Genomic DNA, 23524 nt, shown 5'->3' with positions numbered 1-23524 from the left:
AAGGAATCCGATTTTCCCATCAATTTACAAACTGAACACAGAATGACACTGTGCACTCAGTCAGGTTTTCCTGGGGCTTGTATTTTTTTTTAAGGGAGATTGGCATCAATAGGTTGGGGAGGTTATATCTAACTTTACAAGGTTATATTAACACCCACACACACATTCAAAGACTATGACATCTTTATTAGTGATTTTTGTACTGTTCTTTTTAAATTTATGTAGTTCACTTCAGTATCTGTCTTCTCATTATAAAGTTATCATCAACACATAATGTCTCAGGAAACTGAGACGTGTCAATTGACTTAAATATCACTAGAAAAATTAATCATTTTAATAAAAATATTATTTCTCACTCACATATATTTATTTCAGACCACAAAGACACCAATTCTAAGCTAAATTATTATATTACAACATTCAAAATCCCAGATGACATCCAAATCAGTTGTTGTTTGTTAATCTCTTACTTTTTTGAGGGTGAAAATACCCAGGGACTATAGCCCCAAATAATGGTACCTAACAATGCCACAGTGTTAGCCACAGGAACTCAACACTCCATGCCACCCAAAACAGAGAGCCCTTCAGTTGCTTGCTGGCTGACAGCACTTTCACTTTGGCTTTTTTTTTTAACCGACCCCTGTAATACTGACATCGTCTGATGTGCCTGGGATGGTCAGGGTTCTGAGTGTGCCTCCCCGTGACTGTTTTGGCCTTTAAATCATCTTCGGTGCTTTAAGAAGCTCGCCCAAAAATCTTCATCCACTTAGACTGCGCCATTGTTTGGTTCACGCAGAAATAATTACACCGCCACACCAGGTCGATTAAGATGCACTGCAATTGGTCAAAAGCTTGGCGCTCATTTGGTCATTATGTGTAGTTGATTTTTATTGGTCACAAACACATGCTCATTGTTTACATTCTGGCTTCCTGCCTTCTCTTCACTGGGATTGGATTTCAGCAAACAGAGGGATTCGTGGAGGGATTTCTAGAAAAGATGACTTATGATAATGATGACAAAGACATTTTTCACTGTGATGACTGCTAGTAAATTTCTCTTCATCACTGATGGATTATGTTCGTCAATGATGAGTGTGGCAAGTGCCAGCGGGAACCCTGTAAACTGGGATGTATGGATGCTGTTGTCCCCCCCCCCACACACACACACACACTCACTCACTCATTCGGGCTTGTTGATGGTGTAGTGGCTGGCTGCTTTTTGTCCTGAGGCTCCCTCATGTCTGCGTTACCTTCTGGCTCTCCCCTTTTAGTTATACTGTCATAGTTAGTTTTGCTGAAGTCCCCGCTTGCACTCAGTGCAAAATGTATACTGTTCTTACTCTTTAGGTGACATTGGGCATACCTACCCCCCACCACCACCCACCCAGTTCTTCCCTCTGTCTGTCTGAGTTACATGTCAATCCTGAGACACCAATGGTGCTGACCTCTTCTGCATCTCATACTCACCTGAGCCATCCTGATGCCCTACATCTGGCTGGAGTATCATCACATTGCCCCTGTGGAGGACAGCCCCATATAGACAGTTGAAAGTCGTACTTGGAAGATGGCTCTAGACACTTACAGTACTGCATTTATAGCTGAGGACTGCAGTCGACTTGCTAACTTTTGGACTGCAGTTGTCATGAACAGTTTTGCACTCGTTTCCATCAATGAACAGTTTATAACTTCAACAAAACAGACTTTATGTTAAAACTATAATGATTTTCCTGTTTACACAGTTATATGTTGTGACTAAACTGGACACAGTTAGAGAAGTGAGTTATTTATACTCATGCTATCTGTTATCACCCAAATGAGAATGGGTTCCCTGTTGAGTCTGGTTCCTCTCAAGGTTTCTTCCTTGTGTAATCTGAGGGAGTTTTTCCTTGCCACCATTGCCACAAGTTTGCCCACTGGGGATAAATTAACAATAAAATTAGCTAATGTTTAAAGTTTTTGATTTTCTGTAAAGATGATTTGTGACAATGTCGTTAAAAGCGCTATACAATAAACTTGACTCGAATTGACACACATATCATGGTCCTTTAACATAGTGAACTAAACTGATTTATGTTGTTTAAACTGTAATTTATTATTCTCTAAGAAATTGAAATGTGTCCATGATAATAAGATGTCCTTTCTGGATTCATTCCATATCATGAATAAATAAAAATTCAACTTGTGGATTATAATTACAGCTGTTTAGATCTTGTGTGTCCACCTCTACCCATCCCTTTCCCTTTTTTGTTGTTAAATACATGGTTGCATATAAGCTGAGACATATGGATCTGTTGAAGTAAATTTGCACAGTCTATTTTATATTTTCAACACATTTTATTTCACAACTGATGGAACATACCTCATTTATCCATCAGATATTCACATATTTCATCATTTTTCTTCCAGTTTGTGTGGGTGTGATCTGACAGATGGAAGCTGTAGAGTTTTGTCCTCAGTTCTTAGCTCAAACTCCTCCAGTCTGAGAGAACTGAACCTGAGGGACAATCACCTGCAAGATTCAGGAGTGAAGCTGCTCTCTGCTGGACTGGAGAATCCACACTGTACACTGGAGAAACTGAGGTACAGACACACACACACACACACACACACACACACACACACACACACACACACACGCGCGCATGGTAAACATACCCCTTAAAAAAACATGTGGGGCCACTGCTGGCAAAAAACTGAGCCCACTGTGGGCCCTATTACCAGTTTGAAATGCAGGGCACGTGTGGGCCACACACTATAGGGCCCAGGTGGGGCCCCATTGGCACAGTTGAGTGTTGTCCCACAGCATACCCACACTTTGGGCTGGGTGTGGTCTGTCCTTCTGAGGCCCCCCCCAAAAAAAAAAATTGGTTCTGTACCTTCAGTAAGCCACACCAGTACCATTAATGCATATGAAGAATAATTGCACTTGTTGAAAGTAGCAGAAATAAACTAAGAGTCATGCATTTAGAATACAGAGTGACTGCCGTATCTGTGGGGGATGTGTTCAAATATCTAACATGAAGAACCAAAACCCCAGTTAGGAGCAAATATAAAGCTTGTTTTCATGTGCATACATTTCAATGATAAATTAAATTTATAAACTACTCACAGTAAGACATCATCAGCAGTAACTAATAATAAAGCAAAAATAATTATAACAATATACTGGAGTAAAAGTTAGGTGAATGTGACCTCTCTCTCTCTCTCTCTCTCTCACTCTCTCTCGCTCTCAAATGAACCAGATTCTGATGGTTCCTCTTAGTACTTTCAGCCCGGGGTAAACTGCGGATAACTGAAACTGCGGTGACCAAGTCAGCAGATATGGTGGTCCCCCTGTACTTACGTGTACTTATAGCTGGGTTAAAATAAAAAAAAATTAAGAAAATGTATATTGAAAATTGAGAGCAAAAATGAGTGTGTGGATGGAATACTGATTTAAAAAAAAATAGCAATGAGCTCATAGAACTACATCAGATCAAAATAAATCTATTATAAATCAATCCCCTCAGGGGTACTGTCAGTAACAATGCTGAAAGCCTGAGTTTAGAGCAGCCTCCAAACATGGCCGCTCCGGACTACACTTTGCATTCGTAAGTGCCTGCACTCTGACAGGATATTTCACGATCTATGGATGCAGCAGAGGAGACAAAACAGACTGTGATCAATGCACAGGGGCATTTGTTTGGAGAGCACCAGCAGATGATCAGCAGTCTTAATTCTTAAATTTCCCTGAGGGAACCCTCCCAAAGGGATCAATAAAGTTTTATCTAATCTTATCTAATCTAATTAGAAATCCCAGGCTGTCACAGCTCACTGCTGTAGTGTCACAGGCCATCCTCACATGTCTTTCATCTCCTGCTGGTGCATCTCAAAGCATTCCTCTGCCAGAGAAGTTTTCCAGAGAGATTTCCAACCGCAAGGGATTTCTCCTTCAGTGATCACTGTATTTCTCATCTCTCTCGGGGCTGACCAATGAATACAAGATTTCTCAGTTCATCAGCCTTCTCACAGGTAATGCTCTCCAGTGGGCAAGCGCGGTGTGGATGCATAAGAATGAACACACCACGTCTTATGACTGTTTTCTGGAGCTCTTTGTGAGAATTTTCGATCACCAGCCTGAGGGAAAAGAGGTCAGAGAGAGCTTATTAATGATCCAAAAGGGAGAGAGAAGTGTTGTAGAGTATGCACTGGACTTCTGCACCCTAGCTGCTGGCAGAGGCTGGAATGATCCAGCACTGAAAGCTAAGTTTCGATAGGGTTTGTGTCCAGAAGTGCTCAGCGAGTTGGCCTGCCATGACAAACATCTCTCTCTGGACTCTCTTATTGACCTGGCCAACTGACTAGATCATCTCATTCCTAAGCGACCCTCACTACAGTTATCTCCTGTTCTCTCTCACAACATGAGCCCAGTAACTCCTATGGAGCCCAGTAACTCCTAATGTTCTGAAAGAGAGAGAAGAAGACAGGAGGGCCTTTGTTTTTACAGTGGAGATGCTGGCTATCAGATCTCTAAATGCCCCATTCAACCCCCGTGAGACAGCTAGCCCAGCAAAGCCACCAGCCCACCTAATCCAGTGAGTTCAGACACTATTCACTACTCAGAGTCTTTTCAAGTGCCTGTGTTACTAAAGCTGCCAGACTCAACCTATGTGCTTTCTGTGTTCATTGACTCAGGGGTTGAAGGACACTTCATAAACAGTGCAATTGTCCAGAAATACCACCTAACCATCCATGAACTACTGAGACCAATCATGCTAAAGGCCATCAATGGGGGACCTAAAGGAGACTGTAAGTGCACAACTCCCCTCAAGATTCAAGTAGGAGCCATTCACACTGAGCACATATCCCTACTATTCACTTTTACTGCACACCACAACATAGTATTAGGATATCCTTGGCTCCAACTCTACAATCCTCTGATATCATGGCAACAATGGGACATTCTTCAGTGGTCTCCTTCCTGTTTACAGAATTGTTTAAAACTTCCCCAACTAACACTATCGTCCACCTCTGTAAAGAGTCCCCAGCCTGTCTCCCTCAACAATGTTCCTTCCTGTTACCTCAATTTAGGGGAAGTTTTCAGTAAAGGGAAAGCCTGTGGTCTGCTTCCTCACTGTCCCTACGACTGCTATTGACCTCTTCCCATGTACAACTCATCCTCATAACCGTATTTATCCTTTTTCCCTAACTGAACAGGCTGCCATGTAGGAGTACATGCAAGAAGCCCTGCAGCAGGGGTACCCTTGACGTCTCCAGCCTCAGCAGGGTTCTTCTTTGTCAAGAAGAAAGGAGGGGGTCTCTGGCCATGTATAGACTATCGGGCCTGAACCAGATCACAGTGAAATGCCCTTATCCACTACTGCTGGTACCTTCAGCCCTAGAACAGCTCAGATCAGCCAAAATCTTTTCTAAACTAAACCTTCATACTGCCTACAACCTGGTCAGGATCCGTGAGGGGGATGAATGGAAGACCATGTTTAGCACCACCTTTGGCCACTTTGAGTACCTGGTCATGCCATATGGCCTTTCTTGTGCACCAAGTGTCTTCCAGTGTCTCGTCAATGACATGCTCAGAGACATGTTTGGGAGGTTCATTTCGCATATATCAACAACATCCTAATCTGCTCCCCAGATGAGAGCATCCACTATGAGCACATCAGCTCAGTGCTCTCATGTTTGCTCCAGAACCACCTATATGTAAAACTAGAAAAATGTGAATTCCATGTCACCCAGATCTCATTCCTAGGTTGTATTATCAGCTTGGGGGGAGCATGGATCAGGCCAAAGTCAAAGCTATGACATCATGGTCCACTCCCACTTCTGTCAAGAAGTTGCAATGCTTCCTGGGGTTCATGAATTTCTATCATCAGTTCATCTGTGGGTTCAGCACCATTGCAGCCCCTCTCACCTCAATCCTGAAGGATGGACCATGTCACCTCCACTGGAATCCTGCAGCCGATGAGGCCTTCAAACACCTCAAATCTGCATTCACCACAGCTCCCATTTTACAACATCCAGACCCTTCTAAACTCTTCATTGTGGAGGTGAATGCATCAGAGACAAGAGTAGGAGGGATTTTGTCTCAATGTTTTGAAGAGAAACCCAAGCTTCACCCAGTTGCATTCTTCTCAAAGAAGCTCACTCCCACAGAAAGGAATTATGACATTGGAAATCAAGAGCTCTTGGCTGTTAACCCCTTCGGTCACCATGTATACATTGTGTACATCACCTTCTACAGTAATATAATGTCTGTATCATGACCGAAGGGGTTAAGCTGGCCCTGGAAGAATGGAGACACTGGTTGGAGTAAACAGTGAACCCATTCACGATCCTGACCGACCACAAGAACCTGGAATACTTAAAGACTGCTAAGCATTTGAATCCCCATCAGAATGGTGGGCTCTATTCTTCACTAGGTTTCAGTTCACCATCTCTTATCATCCTGGTTCCATAAACACCAAGGCAGATGCTTTCTCCCAAGTCAACACATCCTCACCACACTCTTCTGAACCTACCACAATCCTTCCACCTGAATGTTTCTTGCAAGCCATAACCTGGGACATCAACAGGGAGATCAGACAGGCACAACCCACAAGTCAAGTCAAGTCAAGTTTATTTGTATAGCACTTTTAACAATAAACATTGTCGCAAAGCAGCTTTACAGAATTTGAACAACTTAAAATATGAGCTAATTTTATCCCTAATCTATCCCCAATGAGCAAGCCTGTGGTGACGGTGGCAAGGAAAAACTCCCTCAGATGACATGAGGAAGAAAGCTCGAGAGGAACCAGACTCAAAAGAGAACCCATCCTCATTTGGGCAACAACAGACATGATGACTATAACATTAACAGTCCTAACATAAAGTCAGCTTCATTGATGCTATAAACCCCCCACTGATGGAAACCCGAGTGCAAAACTGTTCACGACAACTGCAGTCCCCAAGTCAGCAAGTCAACTGCAGTCCCCAAGTCAGTGAGTCAACTGCAGTCCCCAGCCACAAAAGCACCACTGCAAGAGTCCAGAGCATCCTCCAGGCATGACCCCCAACTGTCCACATGGGGCCGCCCTCCACAGGAGCGATGCAATGAGACTCCAACCAGACACAGGGCACCAGGATGGATCAGGCAGGTCTGAAGAGGTCAGCATCTTGATTCCAGAACCAACATGTAACTCAGAGGGACAGATTTTTTTTTTGGGGGGGGGGGGGGGGGGGGAGAGAGAGAGAGAAATTGTTAGGAATGCCCAATGTCACCTGAATAAGTAGGAACAGTATACATATTCCACTGAGTACAAGCAGGGACTCCAGCAACTAACTATGATGGCATAACTAAAAGGAGAGAGCCAGAAGGTAACACAGGCATGAGGGGGCCCCGGGACATAAAGCAGCCAGCCACTACACCATCAACAACCTCGAGTGAGCAAGCGAGTGGGGGACTGACAGCATCCATGCATCCCAGTTGACCACAACACTCTATGTCTGAGGACCCTCCAGATCTACACCTTTACCTCATGAACACCATTAACAAAAGGCTTGACTAAACAGATATGTTTTAAGCCTAGACTTAAATACTGAGACTGTGTCTGATTCCCGAACACTGCTTGGAAGGCTATTCCATAACTGTGGGGCTTTGTAAGAAAAGGCTCTGCCCCCTGATGTAGCCTTCACTATACGAGGTACCAGCAGATAGCCTGCACCTTTTGATCTAAGTAGGCGTGGCGGGTCATAGAGGACCAGAACTTCACTCAGGTACTGTGGTGCGAGACCATTCAGTGCTTTAAAGGTCAGTAATAGTATTTTATAATCAATACAAAATTTGAATGGGAGTCAATGCAGTGTGGATAAGACAGGGGTGATGTGGTCATATTTTCTAGTTCTAGTAAGGACTCTTGCTGCTGCATTTTGAACTAACTGGAGCTTGTTTATGCACTTATTGGAACATCCAGACAGTAAGGCATTACAATAATCCAACCTGGAGGTAAAGAAAGCATGAACTAGTTTTTCCGCATCATGTAGTGACATTAAATTTCATATCTTAGCAATATTTCTGAGATGAATGAAAGCTATCCGGGTGATGTTATCAATGTGAGTTTTGAATGAAAGACTCGGTTCAACAATCACTCCGAGGTCTTTTACTGCTGCACGTGAAGAAACAGAAAGGCCATCCAGAGTTACTGTGTAATCAGAAAACTTGCTTCTAGCTGCATGTGGTCCTAGTACAAGTACTTCAGTCTTGTCAGAGTTAAGCAGAAGGAAATTAATAAGCATCCTGTGTCTAATATCCTTTACACATTCCTCAGTTATATTAAGCTGGTGTCTCTCATCAGGTTTTGCAGAAACATACAACTGTGTGTCATCAGCATAACAGTGGAAACTAATACAATGTTTATGAATAATATCACCCAGAGGTAACATATATAAAGAAAAAAGCAGTGGACCCAAGACAGAACCTTGTGGAACACCAAACTTTACCTCAGTATGTCTAGAAATATCACCATTTACATCAACATACTGATAGCAATCAGTTAAATAAGACCTGGGCCAGGAAAGGGTCGTTCCCTTAACTCCCACAACATTTTCTAGTCAATCCAAAAGGATGGAATGATCAATGGTATCAAATGCTGCACTAAGGTCAAGCAACACAAGCAGCGAGACACAGCCCTGATCAGATGCCAACAGTAGGTAATTTACTACTTTAACCAGAGCTGTCTCTGTGCTATGATGAGGTCTAAATCCTGACTGATGCATTTCATGGATGTTATTCCTATGTAAATATGAGCATAACTGCTGTGCTACAGCTTTTTCAAGGATCTTGGAGATAAAGGGGATGTTTGATATTGGCCGATAATTGGACAGTTGACAGGGATCAAGGTCAGGTTTTTTAATCAGGGGTTTGATAACTGCTAGTTTAAAGGATTTGGGTACATAGCCAATCGTAAGAGAAGAATTTATTATTTTTAGAAGCGGTTTAAGGGATCTAGTACACAAGTTGAGGCTTTTGATGCCAAGATTAATGAAAGTAATTCAGTTTCTCTTAGGGGAGTAAAACATTCTAATTGCTGATCTGATACAGTTATGTTGTTAACTACAGGGTCACTTACATTGTCTGACCTTAAATTAGTAGTTTGAATTTTTTGTCAGATATTCTCAATTTTGTCATTAAAAAAATTCATGAAATCATTGCTACTACATACTACAGGTGTGCATGTGTCTATAGTGGACTTATTCCTGGTTAATTGTGCGATAGTATTAAATAGGAATTTAGGATTATTTTTGTTATCTTCTATTAGGGAGGAGAGATATGTTGATCTAGCAGCACTAAAAGCTTTTCTATACTTCAGGAAGCTCTCCTTCCACATTAATTTGAACACTACCAATTTTGTTTGACACCATTTATGTTCCAATTTTCGAGTAGTCTGTTTTCATGTTCAAGTGTCATCATTATACCAGGATGCTATTTTTTTTTTGTCTCTGACCATTTTCCTTTTAAGAGGAGCTACATTATCTAAAGTATGGTGGAACGTTGACTCTAAGCATTCAGTTGCCTGATCAAGTTCTGCGGGGGCTGATAGTGACCCAATCAAAGTTGATAACTCTGGGAAATCATTTATAAAGCTCTGTGCCATAGTTGGCATGAATGTATGTTTAATACAGTAGCATGGTGAGGTGCATATATTATTACTCAGACATATTTTGAATGAGATGAGATAATGATCTGAGAACTTTAGACTGTGGAAGTATGACTATATTTTCTATGTTTAACCCGAATGTTAGTATTAGATCGAGGGTGTGACCACCATTATGGGTCAGTCCTATGACGTTCTGATTAATCCCTACTGAATCTAAAATGGACACAAATGCTGAGATAATTTCTGGTTACTTTTGCTATTATCAAGTTCTCAAGCCCTCTTGATAACTGTCTGCCCAGACTTCTGCATGTTCCGCCCAAACTCAGAGGCAAACTCATCACTTGGGTGCACTCCTCTCCTGCCACCAGACACCAGGGGGAAAGATTAGGGATAAAATTAGCTCATGTTTTAAGTCATTCAAATTGTGTAAAGCTGCTTTGCAACAATGTTTATTGTTAAAAGCGCTATACAAATAAATTTGACTTGACTTGACACCCTGCAGCTATTGCACTTACCAACTTCTCCAGAACAAGTATTGGTAGGAAAACATGATATTGGACATCAACCATTTTGTCTCATCATGCTCTGTCTGTGCCCAGGCCAAGGTTCCCAGAGCTCCTCCAGCTGGTAAGCTATGTCCTCTCCCAATACCCCAGCAACCCTGGTCAAACATTGCTATCAACTTTATCACCAACCTACCTAACTCACAAGGCAACATGGTCATTCTGGTCATCATTGATAGGTTTTCTAAAACACTCAAGTTCATCCCACTACCAGGTCTTCTCACTGCTGTCAAAACTGTTGAACTATTATTTACACATACCTTCTGCTGCTATGGTGTCCCTGAAGACATAGTCAGTGACCAGGGTCCCAAGTTCATTTGGAGACTATGGTCACAGTTCATGGACAGACTATTAGTGTCCATGAGCCTCATGTCTGAGTATCACCCACAGTGCAACGGCCAAGATGAATGAGCAAACCAGGAGGTGGGGTGGTTCTTCCGCATATTTTGCATGCAGAATCAGAAAGACTGGACACAATTCCTTCCATGGGCCAAGTACTCACAAAACTCGCTCAAGCATTCAGCCATTCAGCTAACCCCATTCCAGTGCATACTCGGATACCGACTTCCACTTTTCCCATGGGATGATACCCCTACTCAGGTTCCAGCCATCAACTCCTGGTTCCAGAGCAGTCAGCAGCTATGGGAGGAGGTTCATCAGAGACTAGAGAATGTCAATGCCAAATACAAGTACTACACTGACAAGCACTGAAGTGCCACCCCAGAGTATACCCCAGGTGATCGAGTATGGGTCTCTACTAAGGACTTCAGGGAACCCAACTCCTGAAAAAAAGCTACAAGCCAGATATATCAGCATATTCAAAGTTCTATGCAAGATCAATGAGGTTTCATACAGGCTAGGGCTCCCTCCTCACAGCAAGATAGCTCCCACATTTCACATCTTCTGCCTCAAACCTGCTATCCAAGGTCTCCTAGCCTCTGAGACACCCACCCAAGAAAACCCCTCCCAAGACAGCAAAGGAGAACCCATATATCAGGTCAACAAGATCCTCAATTCCCACCACAGACAGGGACAACTCAAGTACTTGGTTGACTAGGAGGGTTACGGCCCTGAAGAACATAGCTGGGTCAGTTCTAAGGACATATTAGACCTCCTCCTCATGCAAAAATTCCATAGCCTGCACCAAGAAATAGAGGTTGACCAAGGAAGGAAGTTGCTCCCAGAGTGAGCTCCTCAGGAGGGTGTTCTGTCAGTAACTACAGAGCAGCCTCCAAACATGGCCACTCTGGACTACACTCCCCATGAGTCACAGTGCCCCTCATCACCAGAGTATTGATTACATCACCTGTCACTAATTCGCCTGCCTATTACCTTCTCTACTTAAACCCCGCTCAAACACTCACTCACTACAAAGTATCATTCTGTGTCCCGTGCCTGACTTTACTAAGCCATTTGCTTTCTGAGAGACGTCCAGTTTAAGACCACTCTTTACATTCATTTCCACCCTTGTCTTCACATCTACTCTGTACTATGTTGTTTGTTAATCAATCAACCTCCACCCATTTCTTGACTAAAATTCCTGCTCCACGATTTGGTTCAGTTTGCAGTTTGTATTGCACCCTCTCTCCCATGCAATTGCTTCCATAAGTACCTGCACTCTGACCAGTACCAGTGGATCTCTGAACTTTATCTTCTGGCCCTTCTGCTCCTTCCACCATCCTGCTCTCGACTTTGTATGTTTTATTTGTAGAAACTTGAACACAGATCAGCGTGTAGTGTTTGTAGGCTGCTCGCTCTCAACATGTGTGTGATGTACATGAGCTAATGTTGTCATAATAAATTGTAGCTAAGAGACTGTGGAGTGCAGAAAGACGTCACTGATCCTATAAATGTGCTGATGTGGTGTCCTGACCTCTGATTTGTGTGTGTGAGAGAAACAAACTCACATTCCTATTCCATGGTAAACTTTAGCTGTATTATGACTGTATTTGAGACCAATGTTCTGATATTTCATCATTTCTCTTCCAGTTTGTGTAAGTGTAATTTGACAGAGGAAAGCTGTAGAGTTCTGTCCTCAGTTCTCAGTTCAAACTCCTCCAGTCTGAGAGAACTGGACCTGAGTTACAATAACGTGCAGGATTCAGGAGTGAAGCTGCTCTCTGCTGGACTGGAGAATCCACACTGTACACTGGAGATACTGAGGTACATACACGAGTATTATGTTCCTTCTTCGACATAGTGAACTAAACTGATTTATGTTGTTTAAACTGTAATGTATTATTTTCTAAGAAACTGAAATGTGTCCATAAGAATCAGATTTACTTTTTAGATTAATTCCATATCATGAATGAATAAAAATTAAACTTCTGAATTTTAATTATAGCTGTTTAGATCTTCAGTCTCCTCCTCTGTGTGTTCCTTTCCCTTTCTTGTTTTTAAATACATTGTCTCATATGAGCTGAGATGCATCGATCTGTCCAAGTACAAATACACACTCTATTTTATATTTTTATTCTGACATCAGAACCTTGTGTTCAGGGAGACACTTCATTTCACAACTGATGGAACACACTGCATTTATCCATCAGATATTCACATATTTCATCATTTCTCTTCCAGTCTGTGTTTGTGTAATCTGACAGAGGAAAGCTGTAGAGTTCTGTCCTCAGTTCTCAGCTCAAACTCCTCCAGACTGAGAGAACTGGACCTGAATAACAATAAATTGCAGGATTCAGGAGTGAAGCTGCTCTCTGCTGGACTGGAGAATCCACACTGTACACTGGAAAAACTGAGGTACACACACACACACACACACACACAGAAAGTGTGTAAGTGTACTGTTTATAAAGACTGTGTGTGTTATGTAGTAAACCTGAGTGATTTATGCTGTAACTGAGATGTTTTTTTTTTTCTCTACAGGTTGTCTAAGTGCAGTATTACAGATGAAGGTTGTGCTGCTCTGGTTTCAGCTCTGAGGTCAAATCCCTCATCACACCTGAGTGAACTATATCTATACAACAATAACCTAGGAGAATCAGAAGTGAAGCTGCTCTCTGATCTATTGAAGAGTACACTGTACACATAACGGTGAGTTACTGACTGTGTCTACACACATAGGCACGCTGTGTGTGTATGTGTGTGAGAAAGGACTCTGATGATTGACAGTGTTTAACCTTGTCATTCTGTCCTGTTCTCTGTCTTACAGCATGAAGATCTGAATCATTCACATTCAGATGTAGAAGTTCCACAACCATAACCATGACTGATAAAATCCTTTATCCACTCACCTCCACATTGTTTCACACTGTAATAATATAGTTCATCATATATTTAATTTATATATCTATTTATCGGTTCCACGTTTTTATTCAGTTCGTTAGAACATGTCAGTGAAACATTTATTTCAATGTATCACAACTGTGATATTGATTCAGTTATTTTTATCTTCAGTTTATATCATTTTAAAAATGGCAATTGAAACCTTAAATTTATCTGCAGTATATGTATTACAAAATAAACAGTGACTGGGAACACACAACAACACTGTGTGTGTGAGGGATATATATATCCCACACACACACAGCGTTGTTGTGTGTTCCCAGTCACTGTTTATTTTGTGTGTGTGTGTGTGTGTGTGTGTGTGTGTGTGTACACACACTTTAAGAGCTGCACATTACTGTCAAAAAGATTTTGTATAATTTTCCACTATTTTTTTCTTGTTTCCTCAACTTCTGTAAATAATTCATTTTCCAGATTGATATGCTGAAATTTTACTTGAGCAAACATATGAATGATTATTGTACAAGAAATGAAACTCATGTAGAACAAAAGTCTCTTTGTTTTTGTTTAACTGACAGAAAATTTGAAGTCATATCCTGCTTTGTAAGAAATAGAATAGACATTATAAGAAAAATGACCTTAATTTCACTCAAAAAAGGAAAAAAAAAAAAAAGAAACAGGAATTGAAACATGTTCATGAATGCCTCTCTCTGTAATTGGACCCCAGATGTCCTGACTGATAGGCCCCATTCGGTCTCCACAGGACATAACACCTCCAGGGTCCTCAGACTGAGCATAGGCATCCCCCAAGGCTGCATACTCAGCCTGCTGCTGTTTACTCTGCTGATGCACAACTGTGCTGCCCAGCACAGCTCAAATCACGTCAAGTTTGCAGACAGTACAACAGTAGTGGGTCTCATCAGTAACAATAATGAGTCTGCATACAAAGCAGAGGTCAAGCATATGGTGGAATGGTGTCAGGACAATAACCTGACTCTTAATGCTGAGAAGTTTAAAGAGGTGGTTGTTGACTTCAGAAAGAACTCAGTTGCTTGCTCCCCACTGCACATCAATGGCTCTACTGTTGAAACAGTCAGTAGTGTGAAGTTCTTGGGAGTGCAAATGGAAGACAACCTCTCCAAGACCCTGAACACCACCACCATCACCAAGAAAGCTCAACAGCATCTACACTTTGTGCAAAAGCTGAAGAAGGCCAGCTTCCCTCCTCACATCCTCCTATCTTTCTACCAAGGGACCATTGAGAGTGCTCTCTGCTGTTACATCACTGTCTGGTTTGGAAACTGCACCATCGCTGAACAAAAGTTCCTGCAGTGGATAATGAGGACAGCAGAAAGGTAAATGATATTTCAGTGCACTGAATCATTGTATATGGATGCATTGACAATAAAGCTCTCTTGAATCTTGAATCTTACGGCTGGAGACAAATCCATTTTCCATCATGTTTTCTCAGAAGATGGAGTGCCAGCAAACAAAATGTCTTCCATAACATTTAGATATACTTTTGACTGCCATAACATGAGAACAAATCACACTCACTTATATTTGAAATGTGTATTACAGTATGTGAGGGGAAATGTGGATGTACAGAGTGTTTCAAAAAATTTGATATAATTTCACAATCTAATAACTTTGCCAATTCCTGTTCAATTGACCTCAAATTTTAACAGTATGTGTGGAAACAGGTCAAATTTTTATGGTTAATGTTTTTTGTTTTTATCTTTTTAGGTATAGAAATGCCATTCACTGGAAAAGAAAAGGTGTTTTGTGTGTTAGAGTATGCTCGGACACAGTTGAACAAGACTGTGCAGCATGCATTTATGAGAGAATTCTCTAAAAATGCACCAATTGCAATGCAGATTTGGACATGGCACAAAAAGTTCAAAGAGGAAGGCTGTCTGTACAGCAGGGCAAAAGGATCTGGACGACCACCAGCATCAGAAGAGATGGTCGAGCGGGTCCACAAATATTGAAAATTTGTGAAATCATTCATGAAATCCACATAACTTTTGAATTTCTTATTCAAATTTTGAGGAATAAGAAGTCTTATATTGGGGAATTTTGAGGAATAAGGGATCTTATATTGCTCAACATTAAGCCTGTTCAGTTTCATTTGCCTAGACTATGTAGTTTCTGGGATATTTACATCTCAAATAATATAAATTTTTTTTGAAACACCCTGTATATATATATATATATATATATATATATATATATATATATATCTCCTTCTCACCCCCGGCGGGGGGGGTGGTATCCATGTCATCCTCAAGCTCGGGTCCTCTACCAGAGGCCTGGGAGTTTGAGGGTTCTGCGCAGTATCTTCGATGTTCCTAGGACTGCGCTCTTCTGGACTGAGGCTTCAGATGTTGTTCCTGGGATTTGCTGGAGCCACTCTCCCAGTTTGGGGGTTACTGCCCCAAGTGCCCCCACTACCACGGGGACCACGCAACCCTTGACCTTCCACATCCGTTCCAGCTGCTCTTTCAACCCTTGATACTTCTCAAGTTTCTCATGTTCCTTCTTCCTGATGTTGGCGTCAGCTGGGATCGCCACATCTATCACCACCACCCTCTTCTGCTCTTTGTCCACCACCACTATGTCCGGTTGGTTAGCCAGGATCTGTTTGTCAGTCTGGAAGCTGAAGTCCCACAGAATCTTGGCCCTGTTGTTCTCAGCCACCTTCTGTGGTATGGCCCATTGGGACTTGGGTATTTCTATTCCATACTGGTTGCAGATGTTCCTGTATACTATCCCAGCCACTTGGTTGTGCCTCTCCATGTACGCTGATCCAGCTAGCATCTTACACCCTGCTACTATGTGCTGGACTGTTTCAGGGGCTTCTTTGCACAGTCTGCATCTTGGGTCTGATCTACTCTGGTAGATCCTGGCCTCTATGGCTCTTGTGCTTATGGCCTGTTCTTGTGCTGCCATGATTAGTGCCTCTGTGCTGTCTGTCAGTCCTGCATTATCCAGCCACTGGTAGGATTTCTTGATATCAGCCACTTCCTCTATCTGACGGTGGTACATGCCATGTAGGGGTTTGTCTCTCCAGGTTGTCTGTTCCTCCTCCTCCTCTGCACTCTCATCAGGGTTCTGCTGCCTGAGACATTCACTTAGCAGTTCATCCTTTGGGGCCATCTTTCTGATGTATTCTCGGATTTTCGATGTTTCATCCTGGACCGTGGTCTTGACGCTCACTAGCCCTCGGCCTCCCTCTTTCCGCTTAGTGTATAGTCTCAGGGTGCTGGACTTGGGGTGGAACCCTCCATGCATGGTGAGGAGCTTTCTAGTCTTGATATCTGTGGCTTCTATCTCCTCCTTTGGCCAGTTTATGATACCAGCGGGGTATCTGATGACTGGTAGTGCGTACATGTTGATGGCTCGGACCTTGTTTTTACCATTCAGCTGACTTTTCAGGACCTGCTTTACTCTTTGGAGGTATTTGGCTGTGGTTGACTTCCTTGTGGCCTCTTCATGGTTTCCATTAGCCTGTGGGATGCCAAGGTACTTGTAGCTGTCTTGGATATCACCCATGTTGCCCTCTGGTAGGTCAATCCCTTCAGTCCGGATCATCTTGCCTCTCTTTGAGACCATCCGGCCACACTTGTCCAATCCGAATGACATCCCTATGTCATCGCTGTAGATCCGGGTGGTGTGGATCAGCGAGTCTATTTCTCGCTCGTTCCTGGCATACAGCTTGATGTCATCCATGTAGAGCAGGTGGCTGATTGTTGCCCCACTACGGAATCGGTACCCGTAGCCGCTCTTCGTGATGATCTGACTGAGGGGGTTCAGGCCTATGCAGAACAGCAGTGGTGATAGCGCATCCCCTTGGTATATGCCGCACTTGATGTTGACTTGGGCAATGGGTTTTGAGTTGGCCTCTAGGGTTGTCTTCCACATTTCCATTGAGTTCTGTATGAAGGTCCTTAGGTTCCTGTTGATCTTATACAGTTCCAGACATTCCAGTATCCATGTGTGTGGCATTGAGTCGTAGGCTTTCTTGTAGTCAATCCAGGCAGTGCACAGGTTGGTCTGTCTCTTCTTACAGTCTCGGGCGACTGTTCTATCGGCCAGTAGCTGGTGCTTGGCTCCTCTGGTGTTACTGCCAATTCCTTTCTGTGCCTCGCTCATGTATTGAGCCACATGCTTACTCATTTTTGCCGCAATGATGCCTGACAGGGCCTTCCATGTTGTGCAGAGACAGGTAATTGGCCGGTAGTTGGATGGGATGGGTCCCTTCTGGGGGTCCTTCATGATTAGGACTGTCCTGCCTTGGGTTAGCCATTCTGGGTGGGTTCCATCCCTCAGCAGCTGGTTCATCTGTGCTGCTAGGCGTTCATGGAGTGCAGTTAGCTTCTTCAGCTTCTTCAGCCATATATATATATATATATATATATATATATATATATATATATGTATAGGCTCAGGAAGCATAGGCTAACCATTTTAATGCAGATACTGTCAAATTTTGGAAACAATAAACATATCATACTTAAATAATTCGTGGTCTATGTATTTGTCCAAGCTTCTTCAACTTCTTAACTACCCTGATCATTCCAGATATTGGATTAGTATTTGTAGGCTATTTGTTTACACTAGTACTTCAGCACTGGTCACTCTTAGATTCTCTTGGCTACATGCACTTATTGTTTGTCACTTAGAATAAAATTGTCAGCTAAATGACTGTAATGTAGTGTAATGTTTAAATATTGTACAATATCTAAACAAAAATGACATAGAATTAATGTTGTTGAATAATCCATTTCTGGGGCATATGTTAATAATAATAATAATAATAATAATAATAATAATAATTTAAATTTATATAACGCCTTTCAAAAAACTCAAGGACGGTTTACAATTATAGACAAGGAAAGAAAAAATAAATAAATAATATAATAAAAATAAATAAAAAGTAAAAAGTCCACCAAGTAGGGTCAGGATGTAATTCCCGTGGTGCAACAGCCACAGTCCCACCAAAAGGTGCACGAAAACGAGTCCCACATCTCCAGCACCGCCGCCATGACGCCACCAGCAACATCGCTCAAACACCACACCATGGAACCACAAAGTGAGCAGAGAAGCACAGCCACGCAGAGCGCTGGTATGTCTAAACCGCCTGCACAGCCACCGCGACGCCACCCAGCAACATCGCTCGGAACATCACGCCAAGCGTTAAAGCGCAGAGCACTGGACAACCATGATGTTAAAATGAGCAATGAGCTCACTGCAGTCCATAGCTGGGAGCACAGGCATCACCCACGGCGAACCAAGGCCTGGAGGGAACCGACGCCCAAAACTGGGTCCGGAGCTACATCACAACCGGCGGACAAAACACTCAAACAAACATCAAACTACACAAACACACAGAAAAAAAATAGAAAAAGAAATAAAATAAAAAAAGCTCTGGTGAGAAGCGGCAGCCAGAACGCGCACGACGTACTCTCAACCGGAAACGGAAACGAAAAAAAAAAAAACGATGTTAAAATATGTTAAAAATGATGGGGTGTTATTCAAGTAAAAATTATTTAAATTTTTTTTTGTGTTCGACTAGAGGAAATTTAAGGGCCACTTTATTTTGGCCTGGGCCACTAAGAATTCAGGGATACTGGCCCGAGTGACAACCAATCACTGAAGTTGACTTTTAGCCCCGTTTATCCCCTGAAAATTTCAGGATGAGGAAGAGCCTAATTTACCTTTTATCACTAAAGGGAAGTAAACCCTCTGTCTTATAGTAAACACAGAGTCTTTGTTGCTGAGGTGTCACAGGTTTTCTCCAAGAACAATCAAGTAATTCCTGTAGTCATCACAACCCCATTTTCATGATCATTCCCTCATGCAGTTTGGGGTGGAAGGGCAATATTTTTTAAATGTCTGTGAAGATTCTCAGTCATCCAGGTCATAGTAAACTGTGGGTGGTAAAAGAGAGCAACTGGACTTACTTGAAGATTCTTGATGTTTCACCTCTCATCCGAAAGGCTTATTCAGTTCTGTCTGACTAGTAGGGAGTATCAGGTATTTATCCTCTCATGGATGAAAAGCAATCCTAAGGTGTCATTGAGCCATCCTGTTGGTGTGAGTCACTCAGTACGTTTACATGCACATCCAAATCGAGCTGCTGTCGGTAATCGAGCAAAGGGTCCCAGCAGGGGTGCCAGAGAAATCCAATCCTACATGCACACAAGGAAATCGAGCTATTGTGTGAGGTACATTGTGCACCCGAGCCACAGGTGGCGCTACACGCCCCATCGTGTTGGTACACTTCTGGTTGTTGTCATGAAGAAGAGCTATTCAAGAGTGTAAACAAAGTTATCAGTTCTGTGTTCTCCATTGCGCGTTTTTCTCCCGTCCATGAATTTTAATATATTCAACTCCTTAAGCTGAATGAGCATGAATTCTGTCTCCTCATTGCTCCAGAAGTGCACGTTTCTGCTCGCCATTTTCTCTTCTTTGTTTGTTCCTCCTGACCTCTCCCAGAAGTCTGCCTCCTAAATGTGGACCACTGCCTGCATGGGAGCTGACCTCAGTTGGGAGCCCTGTAATAAACAAGGTTTGGTACCGCACACATTCATTTAAGTGAAATTTCTGTCTTCTACGCATGAACTATGTGTACCATGTACAACACAAGAAGATTGATAGACTCATGTAGTCTATTATATGTTTATATGTAATTGAAATAAAATATTGAGATTGAGAAGGACAATTACCTAAATTTGTCAAAACCATCGTTCAAAAAACATTGGAACAGTGAATGAAATACAAATCAAAACAAAGTGTAGATGCTAGATTGGTTTGCCTGCAGTTCTGACTGATTAAGAATGTGTGGTACATTATGAAGCACAAACTATAGCAATGAAGGGCCCTCTGCAAAATTCAAAAGCTGAACATTCCAGTGTCCAGAGGAGCCATCAGCATGCCACCTATCAGTAGAGCAGGGAATTGCACCCCACCATTTTGGGGTGGAGAGGCAGAGGCCTTAAGTTGTGAGTATAATACTCTGTCAGTTCACTAACACAACTTTATGATGCTGTACTGAAGGGGCGGGGTTCACTAAGATGGCGCCTGTGTTTGGCTTTGCCACTGCCCTGGCCCGCCTGTCGCTGCCACTGTCACTATCTTGACTGTTGGCAATTCTATGCCTACTCTTGCCATTACTACTATCTGCCAGTGATGTCTCAACTGTCTTGGTCTACAATCGGCAAATGCTGCTGCAAATCAGAACTGTCATGGATAGTCTGCCCGGAGTTGGGAATCCACCTCCACTACCCCCGTTTGTGCACCGCTTACCTTCCCTTGGTCTATCGCTACAGCATGACTGGAGTAGGAAGTCTATGTCATCAGCCAAGAAACACTGCAAACAGAGGAGACATGGATCTAGGGTGGGTTCCCAAGTTAAACTTCGGTACTATTGGAAGCAAGCTCTTGCTGTCAACTCTCAGGGCTGTCCTGATGTGAGTCATCCTGCGCTGCTCCCATATGGTGCCCAGCTGGGAAGGTTATTCCCTGCCTGGCCTCGGGGTAGTCCTGTCAGAACATCATAACTCCGGGCAGTGATTCTGGATGCCCCCTGTGGATTTCTAAGCATGGATTTACCTCATCCGCGCTTTGGAGATGGTCAGGGCTGTCGTGGCTTGCCACTGCTCCAACCCCTTGAGCGCACAACTTCCTGCTCCTCGAACTCTTTCTTTTCATCTGCGAAAATATGCTTGGTAAATACCCGCTCTATTGTAAACAAGGCTTATGTCCTAAATGACTTGTTTACTAGGGAGAACTTGAACTTTCTGTTTGTGACAGAAACCTGGCAACAGAACATGGAGTTTATTCACCTAAATGAGCTGTGCCCTGCAGACTGCTCCTACATTGGATCTCCGCGCCTGTCAGGCCGCGGTGGAAGTCTAGCTGTGGTGTGGAAGTCTCGCTGTGTCTGCCAACTGGTGAGCACGAAAACTTTTTTCTACTTTTGAGCTGCAACTCACTAAAGTTGGGCATTCCAGGCCATTCTATTGTGCCTTAATTTACCATCCTCCTGGTTCGGCTACTCGGTTTTTATCAGAACTCTTGGACTTCCTGATCTCTGTTATCAAACTGGAAAATCTGCTGTTACTTGGTGACTTTAACCTGCACATTAATGATTGTGAAAACCGCGCTGCAAATGAGTTTCTAAGTATTACTGAGTTGCACAATTTAATACAGCACGTTATTGGCACACTCTGCTGTCATTGGATGGTTTCTTGAATCGTTTGCATACGCAAAGGAAGGGGGGTTTAGCCACGCCCACTTTTAAACCCCATTGATAAAATCTTCCCTCCTCTGTTGATTTATTATTATAAATTATAAATTATAAATAAATGGACTAGACTAAAGAAATCACTTTCAGACATGTTTACTCTTATTACAGAGGGAAAGTGTGTTCCACTGAGCTCTAGCGCAAGGCCATTTCTGGGAAATAAGAGTTTTGGTCATGGTGACAGCATGTGTATGTCAGCCTCAGTTTGGAGGTTTCAGTTTCGAAAACTGTCAGAGGGAACAGTAGAATAATATAAAGTACAGACACTTGGTATATTTTACTTCTGTGGTTTTTAAATTGTTCATTTTTGGATTATGCTTCATTTTTGTGGCTACTGCCTCATAGAGTAAACATATATGCTATATTTACTGTATGGACATGGTATTAGAAAAAATATTTATAAGAAGTAGCCACATGTACCCATGGGGTACCTTTTTATGCATTATATCTTCCTTCATATTCACCATAAGTGCTACCAGGTGAGGTTTGTTTTGCCTGGCAACACTTTTTTATGTTTTTTTTTCTGCATTGTGTAGTGACATTACAGTATATTTCTTAGCAATATTCCTGAGATGAAACAAAGCTATCCTCATCATATTCTCGATATGAGTTTCAAATGAAAGACTGAAGTCAATGATCATACAGAGGTCTTTTACTGATGCATGTGAAGAAACAAACAGAAAGGCCACCCAGAGTTATTATGTAATCAGAAAACCTACTTCTAGCTGCATGTGGTCCGAGTACAAGTACTTCTGTATTGTCAGAGTTAAGCAGAATGAAGTTAATAAGCATCCAGTGTCAAATGTCCTTTACACATTCTTCAATTTTATTAAGCTGGTGTCTCTCATCTGGCTTTGCAGAGACTTCCAACTGTGTGTCGTCAGCATAACAGTGAAGCTAATACCATGTTTAAGAATAATATTACCCAGAGGTAACACATATAAAGCAGTGGGCCTAAGACAGAATCTTGAGGAACACCAAACTTTACCTTAGTATGCATAGAAAAATCACCATTTGCATCAACAAACTGATAGCGATCAGTTAAATAAGACACAAACACTGATGTGTTTCTGTGAAAAATGATTAGTGAAGAGTTTGCTTCAGCAGCTTTTGACAATTATGTTCAAAAACCAGTTGATAATCAATGACATGAATGTATTGAGCCGCACGTCTAATCCCAATTTGTCCCTGTAACTGGATAAAGTATGAGAGTTTGTCAGTAAACCTGTTGAAAACGAACAAACTACAAACATGGACACCTTGAACTACAATTCCCAAGAACCACAGCGCATTCTGCTTACTCAGTTCATACTAAGCCTTGGTTCATTCTGACTGCTTCTTGTATTTCTGACCCTTTGCTATTTCTCTCATGTTTTTGCTCTTTGTCTTCCCTTTACTACGTTGTTCGCCGATCGCCCGACCCTCGCAAGTTTACTGACTCCAATTCTAGTCTCTCATCTTGGCTTTGTTGACAGTGTATATCCCTCTCTCCCTCTGCACATACATCTGTAAGTGCCTGCATTCTAACGAGGTTAAAGAATCTTATCAGTGTGAATAAAGAATATCATCAGAATTTAACAACAGTTAAATTATTCAGTTTTGCTGCAGAACAGTAATAATGATGCAGCGCTTGTGTGTGTTTAGTCTGATTCAGGGTAAGAGAACAGACTCACCTGAACCCAGCTGTGTGTCCATGAAGAGTGACTGGTCAATGGCACTTCCCATAGGCTTTAGAGACACAGACTGTGCTACTGATCTGAGGTCAGTACAGTTTAATGTGA

The 23524-nt window shown here is 42.3% G+C and overlaps 2 protein-coding genes across 3 annotated transcripts in view; both read left to right on the top strand.

Moving 5' to 3' along the window:
* Window positions 1–23524, top strand: part of LOC132887157 (NACHT, LRR and PYD domains-containing protein 12-like) — an 85971-nt gene that overhangs the window by 27628 nt on the left and 34819 nt on the right. Inside the window, exons 8-12 of one of the 2 annotated variants that reach the window (XM_060922618.1) lie at window positions 2407–2580; window positions 12182–12355; window positions 12773–12946; window positions 13073–13240; window positions 13359–13580. In XM_060922618.1, coding sequence (XP_060778601.1) covers window positions 2407–2580; window positions 12182–12355; window positions 12773–12946; window positions 13073–13238 — 688 coding nt within the window. In that variant the 3' untranslated portion in view covers window positions 13239–13240; window positions 13359–13580. Of the gene's footprint in view, window positions 1–2406; window positions 2581–5921; window positions 5932–12181; window positions 12356–12772; window positions 12947–13072; window positions 13241–13358; window positions 13581–23524 lie in introns of those variants that run through there. The other variant, XM_060922619.1, reaches the window with a different exon arrangement.
* LOC132887177 (uncharacterized) lies at window positions 13690–15580 on the top strand. Its single transcript, XM_060922651.1, has 2 exons — window positions 13690–14787; window positions 15179–15580. Exons 1-2 carry the CDS (start codon window positions 14123–14125, stop codon window positions 15285–15287), a joined length of 774 nt encoding a protein of 257 aa, XP_060778634.1. The 5' UTR covers window positions 13690–14122; the 3' UTR covers window positions 15288–15580.

Source organism: Neoarius graeffei, chromosome 5 (genome assembly GCF_027579695.1).
Source record: "Neoarius graeffei isolate fNeoGra1 chromosome 5, fNeoGra1.pri, whole genome shotgun sequence".
Taxonomy (NCBI): Eukaryota; Metazoa; Chordata; class Actinopteri; order Siluriformes; family Ariidae; genus Neoarius; species Neoarius graeffei.
The sequence above is the reverse complement of the archived record's forward strand: the minus strand, read 5'-3'. Positions and strand labels throughout refer to the sequence as shown.

Excerpts from the sequence above, each read along its gene's own strand:
- LOC132887177 (XM_060922651.1), top strand. The coding sequence starts at position 14,123 with ATGTTCATGAATGCCTCTCTCTGTAATTGGACCCCAGATGTCCTGACT. Across the intron at positions 14,788-15,178 it reads ATAATGAGGACAGCAGAAAG|GTATAGAAATGCCATTCACT; the intron begins GTAAATGATATT and ends TTATCTTTTTAG.